The sequence below is a fragment of the Periplaneta americana genome, chromosome 5 (assembly GCF_040183065.1).
Source record: "Periplaneta americana isolate PAMFEO1 chromosome 5, P.americana_PAMFEO1_priV1, whole genome shotgun sequence".
Lineage (NCBI taxonomy): Eukaryota > Metazoa > Arthropoda > Insecta > Blattodea > Blattidae > Periplaneta > Periplaneta americana.
The window spans coordinates 90130235-90148487 of record NC_091121.1 but is presented as its reverse complement, the minus strand read 5'-3'; the positions used below and the strand labels follow the sequence as shown (position 1 = coordinate 90148487).

Sequence of the window (18253 nt, the reverse complement as noted above, 5' to 3'; positions counted from 1 at the left end):
TGAACATGTTCAAAATAAATGTCTGAAATGCCTGTATTTTAAAAGTTTTAATTAATATCCGCAATACCGCAATATAATATGAAACATATAATTTTACGATATAATTTTTTTACGTTTCAACCTTATCACGTAGAAGAGGTTGCAATACTTCATTGTATTTATATAAATTAATAAATAATAAAATAAATGATATTAGTATACATTATATTTGTTATTATGTCCCATGCAATGCTTCTTACAAACATCATAATACTTTTATACCAAAAGTAAATACAAATTAATACTGTTATTGTCCTATTATTAGAGATCTTGGAACTTAAAATAGATTGCATAGCTTAGGAGAAATAAATATATTTTATGAGCCTAAAACAATTCAAATACACTTGTAATACATTTCTGAAAATGATATAACTTATATTACATTCTGTTGCTTTGTATTAAGAGTGTTGTATTAGGTTTATTATTGTATTAAAATTATTATTCCTTTTATATTAACTTTTGTTTTAAGATTTATATTTACTTTATTTTGACTTTGTTGTTTCAACCTCTGTTTCTACATACCTTTATATGTTTATGTTTCTTATATTTGTATCATTTCATTGTCTTTGTCACCTTGACTTTGTAAATAAATATATATGTATAGGCCTATATGTAATTTTTGTATTTAATAATTAATAGTGTAGTTACAAGTGAACATTGTAATTGTTTGGCCCAAATAAATAAAATAAAGAAATGAGTAAGCATATTATTAAGAAAAGGAATATGCATTATTAACATAGTCTAGTATATACAGTCACGAAGCTCAATACGTAGTAAATATGCATCCATAGGTAGTTGCTAACCACTAGGATCGCTAATATTGCCTCATTACAGACAATGCGAAATAATACCGGCACAATCTATTGTTCCTAGCACCCTAACAACTCAAGCTTCGTGACTGTATAATATACTAGACTGTGATATTAACTAGAAAAGCAAGAAATTGAAGAGAGACAGTCTAGGTATTAGAGAGAATAAAAGAGTATAGTTAGTAATTCAGTTAAAACAGAAGAATAGAAAGTAATCAGGAAATACTTGGTAAATAAATATATTAACAAAAAAGGTGATACATATTAAAGGGAAGGTAGATCGAGAAACAGAAATGTAAAAGTCCACCATAACTATGAATTGTAAAGTTGGCTGACAGATAAATATCAACATCAATAGCAGTATCAGTTGGTTCGCCTGTTATGTTCACATCTTAAAAAAAAATTAAATCATCTATACCTTCTGCTCAAAGATCATCCTACAGAATATGTTACTCGCAACACCGACCTTACCATCAAGTACATCATCACCGAGACAACTGGAGGGGTCCACACCTGTGGAGTAACGGTTAGCACGTCTGGATTGGAAACCAGGTGGCCCGAGCTCGATTCCCTGCCGGGACGAGTTACCTGGTTGAGGTTTTTCCCGAGGTTTTCCTCAACCCAATATCAGCAAATGCTGGATAATTTTCGGTGCTGGACCCGGAATTCATTTCACCAGCATTATCACCTGCATCACATTCAGACGCTAAATAACCTAAGATGTTGATAAAGCGTCGTAAAATAACCTACTAAAATAAAAAAAAAACTGGAGGAAACTCTTGAACACTTCCCCAGAATTTCCAAATACTGTGAGAAACGCCAGTTCTTGCGTAAAATTAATCAAGTTCTTTTGTGCGAGATCGTGCGTATTTGCTTGGTTTCCGCACAAAACCAACCCGCGGTAAGTCTAAAATTCCACATTCAGTATTCCCAACCGAACACACATAACAATTTCCCTCTTCTTACCGCTTAAGTGACATATTCATTTTACTGCTTTAGGCTTTTAACATATTATTTTTAGAGACGTTCAATATAGTAATAATTATAAATTGGAAACTTACCACTGCAATTTCACCTAAATTGCACTGTTAATTATTGTTTTTAAATATTTGCAAAGATTAAGTAAACTCTACAACTCCACTAAAGTTACTGCATTTCGTGATGCATGTAACATTAACGAAACCGTTTGTTTTAAGTTAGCATTTATAGACTGGGGGGAAAAAAGACAGACGTATATCACGGCCTGCTGGAGTATAGTAAACACAGAAAACATTTTAAAGCAACAATGTTGAAGATAGATATTTTTGTTTTCCAAAATTGCCGTCATTGAACAGAAACCAAGATGGAGATTTCATTACAACTAATTAGAAATTCCTCTTTCAGGTATGTAATAAACGATCTTCGCACAAAATAATGTACGATACACGAGCAGTATGTTTTCTTTCAATTCTCGGAAATTAAAAAAGCTCAACAACGTTTCGCTTTTTCAAACTTTTCCTCGAACATGAAAACTTCAACATAACGCTCTTGTAACGCATATTACTGTTTTCAAATCCATGAACTTGTATGATTAAACTATTGTAATTTTTACTGAAATGTTCATATTATTCACAGAATATACAACAAATTCTTTTGTTTTAATTCTATTAAGTAATCGCTATTTGGGAGAGGATAGAGACTGGATTAATGTTGCACAGGATAGGGATCGATGGCGGGCTTATGTGAGGGCGGCAATGAACATCTGGGTTCCTTAAAGCCATAAGTAAGTAATCGCTATAAAACCATACCGTCAGACGACAATAAATAAATCCTTTATAAAGATTGACGCGAATGGCGGCTGGAAATCTTCCTTTCTCCTTTACATTTTATTTAATTTTAGGAGAAATTCCACCACATCAGATACACATCAGGAACGCAAATACATTGTTTCAATTAAAAGCTAATGTATTTTCTTTTTGTTGCAGGGATACCCCATCCAGTGAGTGGTAAGTGTTATTTGTGTAAGTATCTTAATTTAACAATTGAAAAAAAAAACTTCGTCTAAACTGTTATAAAGCGTCAGTAATAATTAAAATATCTGCAGGCAGCAGGATTCACGTTTAGGTTTCGTTCAAACTGAGTGCACACCGCCAACTTCCAATAGCTGGAATGTGCACTCAGTTTTGTAGAGTTATTGAATATTAGACGCCAATGTGGTTAAGCATATGCTGTGCTCATTAGGTAAGAGGATCACGAATTGAAGTTTTGACCAAGACTTTGGACCTTTGTACTATGAGTTCTCTTTTAATCTGTTGTTTAACGACGCTGTGCCATTTGCACGGTTATCTAGTGTCGATGGCACTAGTGTTAACTAGTTGAGTCCGGTGATCGCCTGACAGAAAGTGCTGAATCAGGTAATAATAATAATGATAATAATAATAATAATAATAATAGTAATAATTTATTTATTTAATCTGGCAGAGCTAAGGCCAGTAGGCCTTCTCTTCCGCCCAGCCAGACTCTAATTCTAATTGAATACAACTGGTTACATAGTTATTACATTAATATCTAGACCATATAACAACATGTAAGTAAATAATGAAAGTTGGATAAGTAATGTTAGTATGAAAATAATAAACATTGGTAAAAAATAGTGATGATGATGATGATGATACTAATAATAATAATATTAATAATAATGAGATAATTTAAATATTTATTCTGTGATATATATAACCATTAAACATTGAGAAACCTGAAAGAGCTATTATTGTTAACAAGAATTGTTAGTAAAAACATATTTCGTTAGTCTATTCTTAAATTGATTTGATGTCTGACAGTCCCTGACATTACTCGGTAGGGAATCCCAAAGCCGAGGAACAGCCACTGTGAAAGAAGATGAATATGAGGATGTTCGTTGGGAAGGAATGGATAATATTGAGGAGTGTTGTGATCGTTGTCTAGGTTATGATGGGTGGATAAATTTTGAAAACGAGACGCAAGATAGACAGGAGTGGAGAAATGCAATACGTGAAAGAGAAGGGAAAGACAGTGGATTTTCCTGCGATCTTCTAGACGCAGCCAGACAACATTTCGAGGGATGGTGTTACGTGATCAACCCGGCGAATATTGCAGACGAAACGGACGCACATATTATGAATACGTTGTAGTCTCTGCGCCGAAGTAACGCTTAGGTCAGTAAACAGAATAGCACAGTAATCGAAGTTAGGCATCACGAGTGTTTGCACTAACATTTTTTTCATGGAAGAGGGTAGAAAATTCTTCAATCGCCTAAACGAGTGGATTAATGAGAATAGGTAATCAACCTCAGAGGGATTCAAACGCTCATCAGATCGCTGCTTCACTGTCTGACACGTTATCTAGGGATCTCGTCGCTGACTTACAGTTCTTCACATTTGCATTGGTCCTAATTCTTACTCTAATAGACTGCGAGTTTACATACGTGCTTTTCTGCTTGTAAAGGAAAACGGACGGAAGTTCTACTCTATGTAGACCAGTGGTCGGCACTCTTTGACTTGCGAGTCAACCCCTTAACGTACAAGCAGTGCGAAGGAGTAAGGTATAATCCCTCTTCTCTTTGCCATCACTTGTTTATTCCAAGTTACTCAGAGTTCAAGTGCGTTAGAGAAGGAGTTCCCCGCCTTGTCATCTTATACTTCCCTCCTCCTACCTTCTCTCTTGCTGTGCTTTGCGGGTTACATTTTATATGACGTCATATTTGCGGACCACTGATGTAGATCATGCAACGGACAGGAGGTTATTGGAAACCACGTGGATGGCCTTCAACTCCGTAGGTACCGCAGAGATAGTTCACCTGTTGACACAGAACTTCCCCGAACGGCTGTGAAATGCTACTTACACTTGAGGAGCATAGTATCAAAGTTAGAAAACTCCGTTTTTTTTTTTTTTTTTTTTTCGATTTCGAGATATTGTTTCTCATAGAATTTTCTATGCTGAATTCGATTCTGGAACTGTTTGGTTAAAAAAACGGACAAAACACAGCGGAAATAGCACTTAATTGTGCGCTTTAGAATAAAAATATAGACAACTCCACTGTGGCTTGATTTCAAATTAGGATAATCGCTTCATTAGGCAATAAGAAGCTCACATTCGCAGCACTTTTTCCCATCACGCATCGTGGATCCAACATGGCTGATTGTTTATATAATCGGCTTGTGGATAAATAAGACGTAATGTTTTACGTAAAGTAAAATTATTATTAAGAATATGGAAGTTCATGTCAAAGAAGTTCCTCAAAAGAAAGCGAGGAAGCTTCGTTTGATTTCAAAAACAGACAACTCCACTTTAAATATGGCTTCATTTGGTTTCAAAAACAGACAACTCCATGACTTAGTTTCAGAGACGGACAAGTCCACTTTTTAAACTTCAATTGTGACCTGAATATTAATTTTAATCACATTTTGAGACTGAAAAAATGTTTCTATGACTCATGAGAATGTTTGAAAAATATATACATACTAGCCGTACCCGTGCGCTCCACTGGAGTTATTAGAAATAAATATAAAGTAATTACATAATTAAAGTAGAACATTGGGTCCAGGGAACATTCGTGTTTGATAGAAGAATAAACCATTTAATATGTTACTTAATTTAAATTGTATTTAAATAATTAAAATGCTATCATTTTGGTCCAGAGACCACTCATTTGGTGCAATGACAATTCCTTTGACATGTTTCTAAATTAGTCTTAAATGCATCCTTTAATAAATCAATCCAAATTAATAGAGTTGATTGTGTACGAAGATCATTTTTATGTTAACCTTACTGTATATCTTTTATTTTTGTTAAGTTTATTTTATTCACGCCTTAACATCTGTGGTCATGTCGCGTGTTTAGAATGTGTGGGTATATGAGGAGGCCGTTTTTACTCTTGTTGAGTTCCTGTTTCTATTGTGTGTTGTACAGCTGTCAAAAGAAAAAGTGGCCGCTCTCCTGAAACAAAGTTCCCTTCGGGTATCTTCGCTACAATTCGGAGACAGGCGATGTTACATGTTGTTGGACCACGTTGCCTGATATCTACAGTTATAATTGAAGTATTCTGTGTGTTATCGATAGCATAATGGTAGCGTTCAGGCCTCTTATTCATGAGGTCCTGCGTTCGACTACAACTTCGTGCTTTTTATGTTCTTTTTTGTTCTGTTTTGAGAGAGACAAACTATACATAATGGCTCCTTTCTCTTTTACGATTATTTTAGTAATTAACATCAGGTTCATTAATATATTATGCCATGACTTTATCATTATGATATTGTGGCTGCAAATGGAAAGAAAAAAGATTTTATTCTCATTAAAAATATCTTTCGTGGCATAAACAAAACAAATTTACTGGCGTCGGCCTTAAAACATTCAAACAATTAAGCGTTCAAAAAACAAAACAAAAAGCCACAATTCAATATTTAGTCTATCTTCCTCTTATCTCGATCATCTTGCAGTCGAGTGGGCATGGAATTGACTAGTCTTTGGAAATAGCGACTGTTTTTAGACACGATATTCCAGGCATTCTGAACATACATACATAAGTGTTCTGTCCATGGGCAGGTCTTTCATTGCAAATCCAGCAATCTCCAATCTTTCCTATTTTCTGCCTTCCTCTTAGTCTCCGCATATGATCCACATATACTAATGTCGTCTATTATTCTTTTCAACCAGAGACCCAAACAGTTACTTTTTATCTTTCTAATCAGTTTCAGCATTAATCTTTCTTCACTCACTTTTTCAAACACAATTTTATTTCTTATTCTATCTGTCCACTTCACACGCACCGTTCTTCTCCACATCCACATTTCAAATGCTTCAATTCGTTTCTCTTCATTTCGTCGTAATGGCCATGTTCCTTCCCCATACAATGCCACACTCCACACAAAGCACTTCACTAGTCTCTTCCTTAGTTCTTTTTCCAGAGGTCCGCAGAAGATCCTTCTTATTCTATTTAAAGCTTCCTTTGTTCATGTTTGCAGTTTTTCTTGGGAAGGATAGGCCTAAATGCGATAACATCCCGTTGCTTTCCGCACACCACTATCTCTTTCGCATCTTATTAAATTCCAGGGGGCCCAAAGATGGATATGAGGAGAGTGGATTTGACTAATTGGGCCCTCCGGACTTCACCGAAAGTCACGGCAAGGGTTAAATATTAATTCTATCAGGATGTTTGATCCTATCAGAGATCGGGAAATCTCAATTAGCCTTTGCCCTCCCGCATCCTGGACTAGCTTCTACGAATCATCAGAAAATCTTAGAGTGTGATTGGGCCAATTTTTCCGAAAATGTTTCCACACTTTTGCCCTCGTAGCTCAGCGGACGAACGTCGGAATTTAGATGTCAACGTCTCAGGTTCAATTCCTCGTTACTCCTTTTCATTTTATTGTGGTTCAAGAGAGTATAATGTAATAATACAAAAAGAAAAACTAATAGCAGTATTATGCAACTGGATTTTTCCAAACCTAATATTAAATGTATGTTATTTATATCGCTAAAGAACGATTACAATATAAATAACTTGAATATTATTTATACAGTATCACTAAAGAACGATAACACATTATAAATGATAAATATCGGTTTGTTTAATTAATATAAGATATTATATAATACGTATTTAATTATCTAAATAAAATAACCTATTTTACAAAGAAAGATGTTTATTTGTGTTATAATAATTACCTACATAAAATACAGATTATTTATATTGCGAAAGAACAATAACAATATAAATAACTTGAATATTATTTTATAATGCTAATGAAGGAAAACAATATAAATGATAACTTGAATATTATTTATATCGCTAAAGAACGATAACAATATAAAAAACGTGAATATTATTCATATCGGCATTTCACAGATTTATTACAGATGTATTTAAGAAATTGTAGAAGAATAGTAATTAGTAACAGTGTCCTATTTATTCTTCTTGGAGCCAAATTTGTAACTTTTAAAAGTGTGGTTACTATGTTGAAGTGTATGTGTTGCAACGGATGCTTGATTTGTTATCTATGTGAGTCAGTTATGGGATGCTTGATGTCGTCGCAATGTCGTAATTATAGTTTGATTGTGTTTGTGTGACTATTGTGTATTAATTTATGATGTATGGTACGGAAAGCTGCATATTTGTGTTATAGAAGTGTTACGTACGTGTGTTGTTAATGTTTTTTTATGTTTAAAATTGATAACTGATATTTGTTTTGCAATCGCAATGCCTAATTTACGGATTGTTTATGTTTTGTTTACATCGCGTAAGCTAATTTAATTTTCTTTTCCATTTATCTTTATGCTTATCTTTTTTGTGTATAAAACTATAGCCCTAACATACATATGTAAAATAGGGCTAACCCCCATTGGAGATACTGTAGCTACAATAGTAATAATTATTATTCATATAGTTATAAAACGATAACAGAATACAAATGATGACTTGAATTTTATTAATATCTCTAAAGAACGATAACAAAATATAAACAACGTGATATCCATCAAGAACGATAACTGGATATAAACGATAATTTGAATATAATTTACATCGCTAAAGAACGATTAAAAAATAAAATGAAAACTTGAAGAAGGCGCGAACCCAGAACCTTTGAATTATTAAACAAGCACTCTACCGCTGGTCTGCGAGGAGCAGATATGGAACACTTTCATAGTTCCGGAACTGCTTGTACAAGGACATGCATCGTGTAACATCGCCGCGACCCGAAGTGGACTTTGAAAATATTCGCTGTTCACGAGTGCGGCTACTTTTTTTTTGACAGCTGTACATGGCTTATATTCATGTAACTGATTATAGACTTTGATTAATGTCTTTGGTATTGGTAATTGAGGCGGTGATGAATAATGGCATGTATCTTTCCAATCCGGCATTTGGGTATTCAATATACTATATATACTTACTTACTTACTTACTTACTTACTGGCTTTTAAGGAACCCGGAGGTTCATTGCCGCCCTCACATAAGCCCGCCATTGGTCCTTATCCTGAGCAAGATTAATCCAGTCTCTATCATCATATCTCACCTCCCTCAAATCCATTTTAATATTATCTTCCCATCTACGTCTCGGCCTCCCTAAAGGTCTTTTTCCCTCCGGCCTCCCAACTAACACTCTATATGCATTTATGGATTCGCCCATACGTGCTACATGCCCTGCCCATCTTAAACTTCTGGATTTAATGTTCCTAATTATGTCAGGTGAAGAATACAATGCGTGCAGTTCTGCGTTGTGTAACTTTCTCCATTCTCCTGTAACTGCGTCCCTCTTAGCCCCAAATATTTTCCTAAGCACCTTATTCTCAAACACCCTTAACCTATGTTCCTCTCTCAAAGTGAGAGTCCAAGTTTCACAACCATAAAGAACAACCGGTAATATAACTGTTTTATAAATTCTAACTTTCAGATTTTTTGACAGCAGACTGGATGATAAAAGTTTCTCAACCGAATAATAACAGGCATTTCCCATATTTATTCTGTGTTTAATTTCTTCCCGAGTATCATTTATATTTGTTACTGTTGCTCCTAGATATTTGAATATCTCCACTTCTTCAAAAGATAAATTTCCAATTTTTATATTTCCATTTCGTACAATATTCTCGTCACGATACATAATCATATACTTTGTCTTTTCGGGATTTACTTCCAAACCTATCGCTTCCCGTCTTTTATTGAAATAATTATCTCTATTCGCCTCAACTGGATCCTGTAAGAATTTCAATTTTGCCTGTTTCCTTCTTTTTACTGCCATGCAACAATCTTCATCAAACCACGGTTTCTTTTTCTTAGTTTCATAATAACCTATGCTCTGTTCAGCTGCAATTTTGATATTATCTCGGATATTTTCCCACATGCTATTAACATCTAACTCTTCCTCAACTTCGTCGGAACTTGCTAATACGGCAAACCTATTTGAAATTTCGACCTGATAATGTTGCTTAGTTTCCTCGTCCTTTAATTTCTTTCTTTCGAAAATGTAAGAATTCGCGATCTCCTATGCACTAATGCTACAGAATGAATAAATTTGTTTTTTTTTCCTACTAAAAAATTTAATATTTTGCACATAGAAGTTACGGAACAACGACACTAATCTGAGGCGGCAATGGAAATGTGTTGTATTGTTATTTTAAAACTCTTGTATATCCTTAAATATCAGTCCTATCAAAATTTTCCCTGGAATAAAACTTATCGACAATCATTTTTAAAGAAACTTTTGTTATGTAACATTTTTCACAAAAATCAATAATAAGCGAGATATTTCGGTTTATTTAATTCAGCCCCCCTTATAACCCCCCTTTTAAATAAAGTATTTTGAATGCCATATAGCCTAAAATCTAAGGTACAACGAACTTAATTTATATTCCATTTTTCATCGAAATCCGTTCAGCCATTATCGCGTGAAAAGATAACAAACATCTAGATAGACAGACAGACTTAAATATCAGTCCTATCAAAATTTTGCCTGGAATAAAACTTATCGGAAATCATTTTTAAAGAAACTTTTGTTATGTAACATTTTTCAAAAAAATCAATAAAAGCGAGATATTTCGGTTTATTTAAATCAGGCCCCCTTATAACCCCCGTTTTAAATAAAGTATTTTGAATGCCATATAGCCTAAAATCTAAGTTGTAACGAACTTAATGTATGTTCCAATTTTCATCGAAATCCGTTGAGCCATTATCGCGTGAAAAGGTAACAAACATCCAGACAGACAGACAGACAGACAGACATACAAACAAAAATTTCAAAAAAGCGATTTTCGGTTTCAGGATGATTAATTATACATGTTAACACCAATTATTTTTGGAAAATCGAAAATTACCAGAAAAATTTCGCTTACAGATTTATTATTAGTATAGATAACGGTAACATTGGTTTCTAAGGATCTAATTTTTCGCCTCTTCTGTAAAAAAAAAAAAAAAGCTAAAGCAGAGCTGTCCAACTTTGATACCAAGCCCCTCAATTGGTCTCGGTTGGCATGAAAAATCGAAGACTGCCTAGCTTTACTATGCTGAATATTTTTACGTAGTACTACGTCTGGGTGGTGCGAGAAATAAAATGAGGTTGTTTATACAATCATCACTTATTTGACGACAAACCACGACACTCTACTAATTCATTGGGATGAAACACGGTAAAAACAGAGGTTGATACGAGAAGAATGATATGTGGTGGCAGCGTCGGAAGCCGTCCAAATTTCTTACGGAGAACATGTTGATGCACGAGCCGCCGTGTGTCGTAGGCGCCGTTGACGAGGCTAGCCTCAAACCAAATTATTACGCATGAAGCCAAGAAAGCGGAGTTCTCTCTTCTGAATACATCTATTTTCAGTTCGCCGGTGAACACGTTGGACATGTCTTTGCAACTTTCAGCGGCTGGAAAGTCAATGATGTGGACAAAATTAGGGCTATAAACAGTGCAGTAGTAGGCTCGATTATTTTTAAGTGCCGGGGAATAGAAGGTCAAGGAGAATACAAGGAAATAAGGAGAATACAAGGGGAACAGGACATGACACGGAGAATAAGAGGAATACTAGGAGAACAAGGAGAATACAAGAAGGGGATAATAAGGTTAATAAGGAAAATACCAGGAGAAGAAGACGACAATGAGAACAGGAGCAATACAGAGATAATAAGGGGAATAATAACAAATCATAGCAGTCTACATAGCAGGACCTGACGAAGAAAGTTATTAAACAATGTAGAAACGGTGACGTCCTTTCATTTGTGTGTTCTCTTTTCTTGAAATGCTTACGCTACTATCCTTTTTCTTTTGCACAGTCTTGCCAGTTTACATTCCTCAATACTATTTGCTGGCATTCCCAACTATTGCTTCACTAATAGAATATTTTTCATTACATTAGCATAATGACATTGGCGTCGACGGACGACGTAAGTTTCATGAGATGCCACCATTTTTCATTTTGTCAGAACAAATTTCCATTTCAATAGCCTGTAAGATATAAGGTAAGTTTCTCTAAGTTCACCACCTTAAGCAAATTTGTTTTTAAATTGAGTGGCTCAGTGCCAGAGTTGCCTAAGCCACAATTACACTCAAAAAAGCTATTGAAGTCTAAACTTAGACGTCGCTTTTAAAACTATATGCTCTCAATTGGAAATTATTTCTCATTTGCTATAATCGAATATTTATCTAGTACATCTACTTTGGCACCCATAAAAATTATAATTTACATAATTTTATGCTGAAATCTGCGGCTAAATATTTTGTAGTTTAGGCAACTCTGCCACTCAATTGATGATGAAGTCATATTTCGAAAGTATAAATAAATTACGCTGCAATATTGATAGGTAAGAGGATGTTAAATAAACATTTCGTAAAGAATAAAGTACTCCTTCGCGTACAAAAACAAAAGAGACAGGAGGATGCAACTGGCGAAGTTAGAACGCATCTGTTCTCTAAGTTCGCTTCTTGTGTGTCTGTTGCAAATTCAAATAATTTTTTAATATCATCAGAGTACAGATGTAATACATTTTAATATAGAAAAAATGGTCATAGTAGGAATTAAACAAAATTTTATCTTTAATAAATTATCACTGGATTAATAACTTTAGTATTCCTTTACCTACAAAATTTTATCGAAAATATGACTCATTTAAACACTAAAGTTAAAATGTAATCAGTTATTTAAACTGCTAACTGTTTAAAACGATCTCAGAGAAGCAGCAACGATTGATCCTAAGTTGGCCATGGAAGAAGCTGCAGTGGCAAACTTAAGAACAGTTTCAACATCTAATACTAATGTTATAAAGGACATCACTATAGTAAATGTAATTCTAAAAATACAGCCAAAAAGTACACAAAATAGGTTTTAAAATGATATATCACACTCTATTCTTGGAGCAACAGCAACAAATATAAATGTTACTCGGGAGGAAATTAAACACAGAATAAATATGGGAAATGCCTGTTGAAAAGCTTTTATCATCCAGTCTGCTGTCAAAAACTCTGAAAATTAGAATTTAAGAAACAGTTATATTACCGGTTCTTTATGGTTGTGAAACTTGGACTCTCACTTTGAGAGAGGAACATATGTTAAGGGTGTTTGAGAATAAGGTGCTTAGGAAAATATTTGGGGCTAAAAGGGATGAAGTTACAGGATAATGGAGAAAGTTACACAACACAGAACTGCACACATTGTATTCTTCACCTAACATAATTAGGAACATTAAATCCAGACGTATGAGATGGGCAGGGCATGTAGCACGTATGGGCGAATCCATAAATGCATATAGAGTGTTAGTTGGGAGGCCGGAGGGAAAAAGACCTTTGGGGAGGCCGAACCGTAGATGGGAAGATAATATTAAAATGGATTTGAGGGAGGTGGAATATGATGATAGAGACTGGATTATTCTTGCTCAGGATAGGGACCAATGGCGGGCTTATGTGAGGGCGGCAATGAACCTCCGGGTTCCTTAAAAGCCAGTAAGTAAGTATATCACACTCTATAAATGTATTACTTATTCCGTTAGATGAAACGAATACTTCCGGCGCAAATTTTATACTGGCAACAACAATTAACACAATGTGATGAACAGCCTCATATCAAGAGATACTGGTAATACACCTTGCGTATTCAACGAAGTTCTAATGCATCAAGCATCAAGTTACTGTTGCCAAATTCGGATAAATATATCTTAACAAAAATGACGAGTGGCGAACTTTGAAGACCTGACGAACTTAGAGATACGTACCTTAATTTAAATTAAATATCTGCTTGAAGTTATTTTCTGAGTTAAATATTATTACAGTTTTAGCTTAGATTGCTTTAAAATAACTCTACTATATGTTGTATTAGTCATAGTCCAAAATCTATAATTGAAATAGAAATATATAACTTTACAAAGTTGTTATAATAGTGACTGTACTCTCTTCCTTGTTTTTCAGAACTACGGCTTTATGTAGGGGCTTTGATTTCAGTTGCCCTTATCTGGGTACGGTTTGTCGTCTCTCCAAACTCAGAGCTTATTGGTGGGGGCTTTATTCCCTTAGCCAGAGGTTATAGTTTCAGAAACCCAACCCCTATCCAACTTGCCAGAGAAATCTCGTGGGTCAAGAAAGGGAACTTGTGGGGATAGACAGAGCTGTCATCGATAGAAGCATTTCTCAGGATTTGGGGTATAATGTGTGCTGTCAGGAACATAAAAATCTCTGAGCCTATGCCAGTCTTGGCGAATAACGATCCAACAGAGGAGATTTATGAAATTCTCTTTTCTTGCAGGCACGAGGCGTGGATTTAATCCCTTTGATTGTTTATTCACCCTCTGTCTCGTGTAGGGAGCTGTCTGTTGTGGAAGAGGCACTACAGGAAACATCACAGTGCTGTTAGCATAGTGATCTACGGCGGATATATAGTCTGTCACACAATTTAGACTGGTGATAGTGACGGTTTTATCTTATACTCTCGTACCCTCTGATCCCTTGAACTACTATAATAATCACCATTATCACCATCATCAGTTTTAAGAGACGTCCATAATGACCCGCTGCTGTTTTCATGGAATACTTTTGTATGGCACGGCTGATTCATTTGTGTCGTGGAAGGTCTACATATTTTGAATTTTTTAAAATAATAAAACGCATCCATTACTATCCTATTATTGTACAGATGTTTTAACTATTTACATCTACTATCTGCAGCTTTCTATTTTGAATTTGATTAATATAATATTTCCAGACTTCTTTGATATCTTCACTTCTGATACGTTCCCATATATTGGAATTCCCACAGATTCTACTTTTATCTTGTGGTTTTCTACCAATATTCATACAACAGGACAGTGTGATTAATGAATTAAATAATTTTAATTGTGTCTACACTTGACTTACACTACAAACGTTTTCGATCAGCTATGAAAACAACCATATACTTTATTTCAATGTACAAATACATCGGAAAAACTAAATAGACCAACAAAATAAATATTTTCTCCGTTTAGTATTATGATATGATAGAATATTAAAAACGAAATCCCTGTTTTAACCAAAATCCATAATTGTGATAGGTAATCGAAAACTTTTGACCGGTAGTGTATACTCGAAGCATTTCCTAATGATTTCACCCACGTTTCGCATTTTTTTAAGTTTACATTCGATATCCATTCGTTAACAGCATTCTGCCCAATTGCAGATCCTTCACTGCAAATCCAGCATTCTCTAATCTTTTCTATTTTCCGCCTTCCTTTTAGTCTCCGCATACGATCCATACATCTTAATTTTGTCTATTATCTGATATCTTCTTTGGCCTTGAATATTTTTCCTGTTCACCATTCCCTCCAGTTCATCATTTAGTAGGCAGTCTCTTCTTAGCCAGTGACCCAGCCAATTTCATTTTTTCTTCCTGATTAGTTTCAGCATTACTTTCAATATAAGATAATTTCTGTCCCAAAAATTTGCAGCTTGCCATCGATTCTTTGTACGAGTGTTTGTAATCATTTTAATAATTTATATTGAGTTCCAATAAAAATCATTTTTTCATTTCTGGTAGTGATATTATTTTATAATCAATTCTCTGTCCTCGAATTTACATGCTGGTTTTCATCTTCTTTTTCTTCTTCTTCTTTTCGCCATATCATTAATAATAAATTAATATTAGCTTCCCTTAAACAATATTAGTCTTTCTACAAGTTGTACAAAACGTACTTTTATTGTTTCGCAATACTGCCGCACTATGGCAATTTGCCTATTAACACATTCAATAATGATCGAATGTATCTGAAGGGATTATTAGTCACACGAATAGTAAATTTTTAAGAAGAAGATGCATTAATAGTTGAAATAATTATTCACAATTAGAAGACGATACCGAAAAATTTGGTAACTGTACACCTGCAGGGGTAACTTTGCACCATCTATGAAAAACTTTTTATATAGGTCTAGGGGTGTTTACGTGAACCAAATTTATCTATTCATCACTTCCACCAATAGATTGTATATGTGTATTTTTCCACTGTTCGTGGTCATAGAATTTGTGCATAATTTGATTGAAATATAGATCAAATTAATTATCTTTCATCACAGATAGTGTGCACAATCGCAAGATAAGTTATACGTGTATTTGTTCCTTATTCATCCATTTAGACTTTCTAGTTTCGCTTGTGCAGCTGTTTTGTCGGCAAATGGTGTTACAGAATAATTTTCTAATCAAAGTAAATTTGAGGCTAAATTGGGGTTACTTTGCACAATAACACAAACGAAGATTTTTAAAATTTTAATTTTAACATTATTAGTTTCATTCGAGGACCTTCCATGACATTTAAAAACGCTTACTATAATTCACACTTTGTATTACAGCTAAATTACTTAAATTTGTTTTTATTTTATTACATATTAAAGTCACACATGGTCTCTCACTGCCAAACTTGGTAAAAATCACCAAATATGCCAAATGAAAATGTTGAGAAGGATACTAGGCTTATCACTGAGGGACATAGTTCCAAATGAAATGCTCCAAAAGATGATTCGGCTTGGACAGGTACCAGGGAATAAAAACAGACAGACTGTCATCAAGGTAGTGACAAAATCATTGAAATCCTGCAAATGAACTGAAAATGAGGATATTATCGAATATGAATGGGAGGGTGTAATTGGGAGACTAAATCAACCCAAGAAAGTATCAAGAAAGGACTTGCTTATATTCCATTCCAAAACGTGACACAAAATAATACGTATAATTTTTTACAGTTATTCACGTGCTGTTATCTCGACTTGTCATTCGAAAGAATTGAAAATATTTTTGAAACAACATTTTAGAAGAATGTGATCACTTATATTGAAATTTTGTGTAATTTTCAAAACGTTTTGTCCGTGTTACAATTTTTAGCAGTTTTTGAATCTGTGTTTCCATTTTTTCTGTTCCTGATACAGTACATTGTCATTGTTTAACACGTGTATGGTGCAATGTAACACCAGCAGTGGCAATCTTTGCACACCCCTCTTAAAACTCTGTTGGTGCAAAGTAACCCCAACTATGGATAGCTTTGCACCAATTTTTGGCAGATTATAACATTCAAAAACACTTATTTTCGAAGATAAGACTGGCTAAATACATTCCCGCGTATCCCTAGAACGTTTAAAATAAATGCCCATCTCAAAATTAGATATTTAGGGTGCTATGCATAGACATTTCGCTAGCCCGCGCTACGAGCGTGCTAAACTAGCCCCGGCTATCGACTGATTACTTGTACAGGATTCATATCATATCATATCGCTAACACTGGTTTATTAATACGAAAAACGTTAAATCGCTGATCATCCATCGGAATCCCGCGCTAAGAATGTCTATGAATATGGCCCTTAAAGACTACATACAGACTGAAAACAAATGTTTAACTAGAAAATTGTGCAAAGTTACCCTGTTTTATGGTAGGCAAGTATATTTATTAGCAAATTTTCATTTTAATGCGGACAATAAATATCTGGAAAATGTTGTTTGAACTCTCTCATATGGAGTAGTGTGTCATAACTTGGTGTAGATCTCTGAAACCTACCTTTCGGCACTACTTATCTTCCAGTGAACTGTCTATTGAAAATTTGTACTTAAAAGTTCGCCATTCTACACAAGGTTTTTACGGATTTAATGACGAAGATGACTTATTACTATGGTTTTACGGTTTAGAGAGCGTGTGAATAGAATCACACAATTTAATACATTGGAGAAGCAAGCAATAACCAACTTCACAACACGACGTCTGAAATTTATTACTTCCCCTGTTCCTCTGGATCTCTACATAGAAGTATCTCGTTAGTCTCTAAGCTTCTACAGTACCACGTAGAATTCCAAGAATAATATTTGGTACATTTCGTGGTAGATTTTCTTTGAGTAACTTCACGTTCTACATATTTTTCTTACAGATTAGCACAAATTTTTGCTATCTCTCTTCCTCTCTAACTTTAAACTGTGACGTTAAACAGCGGCAGAGATAAAATACAAGATCAGTAACTTACAGAACTAAAGCCTGGTCCAGAATAAACCGGGAACGTGAACCAGAACGACAATGGAAAGCGGAGGACGTGAACGTGAATTTTTTTATTCAACGGAAACAACTGTGCATTAGGGTGAAGTGAAAGTATGAAGTTTGCGGTATCAAAATGTAATACCAGGGAAACGTTGTGGGGTGATATAATAAAGAACAATGCAAAATATTTTTTTCTCTACCTTAATATTTAGAGGTACCCCATGAGCACCATATTTTGGAATTTTCACAAAATTTGGATGTTCGATTTTTTTTAGCGAGAGAACATTCTCCTGTGGTTTAATTTGAACAGGATGCCAGAAAAATGTTCAAAAACGCATGTTAAAAGACTCTGCATATTTCTGGTCCCCTTTTATTTCATCCTGAAGAGTCACAGAAACTTGAATTTACAAGTAAATTAGGCATAATC

The 18253-nt window shown here is 34.6% G+C and overlaps 1 protein-coding gene across 1 annotated transcript in view; it reads left to right on the top strand.

The window, feature by feature from the left end:
* The window catches only part of LOC138699964 (uncharacterized), a 583336-nt gene that overhangs the window by 547032 nt on the left and 18051 nt on the right, over positions 1-18253 (top strand). Inside the window, exon 5 of the mRNA XM_069826202.1 lies at positions 2813-2833. Within this exon, the coding sequence (XP_069682303.1) occupies positions 2813-2833 (21 nt within the window). The remainder of the gene's footprint in view (positions 1-2812; positions 2834-18253) is intronic.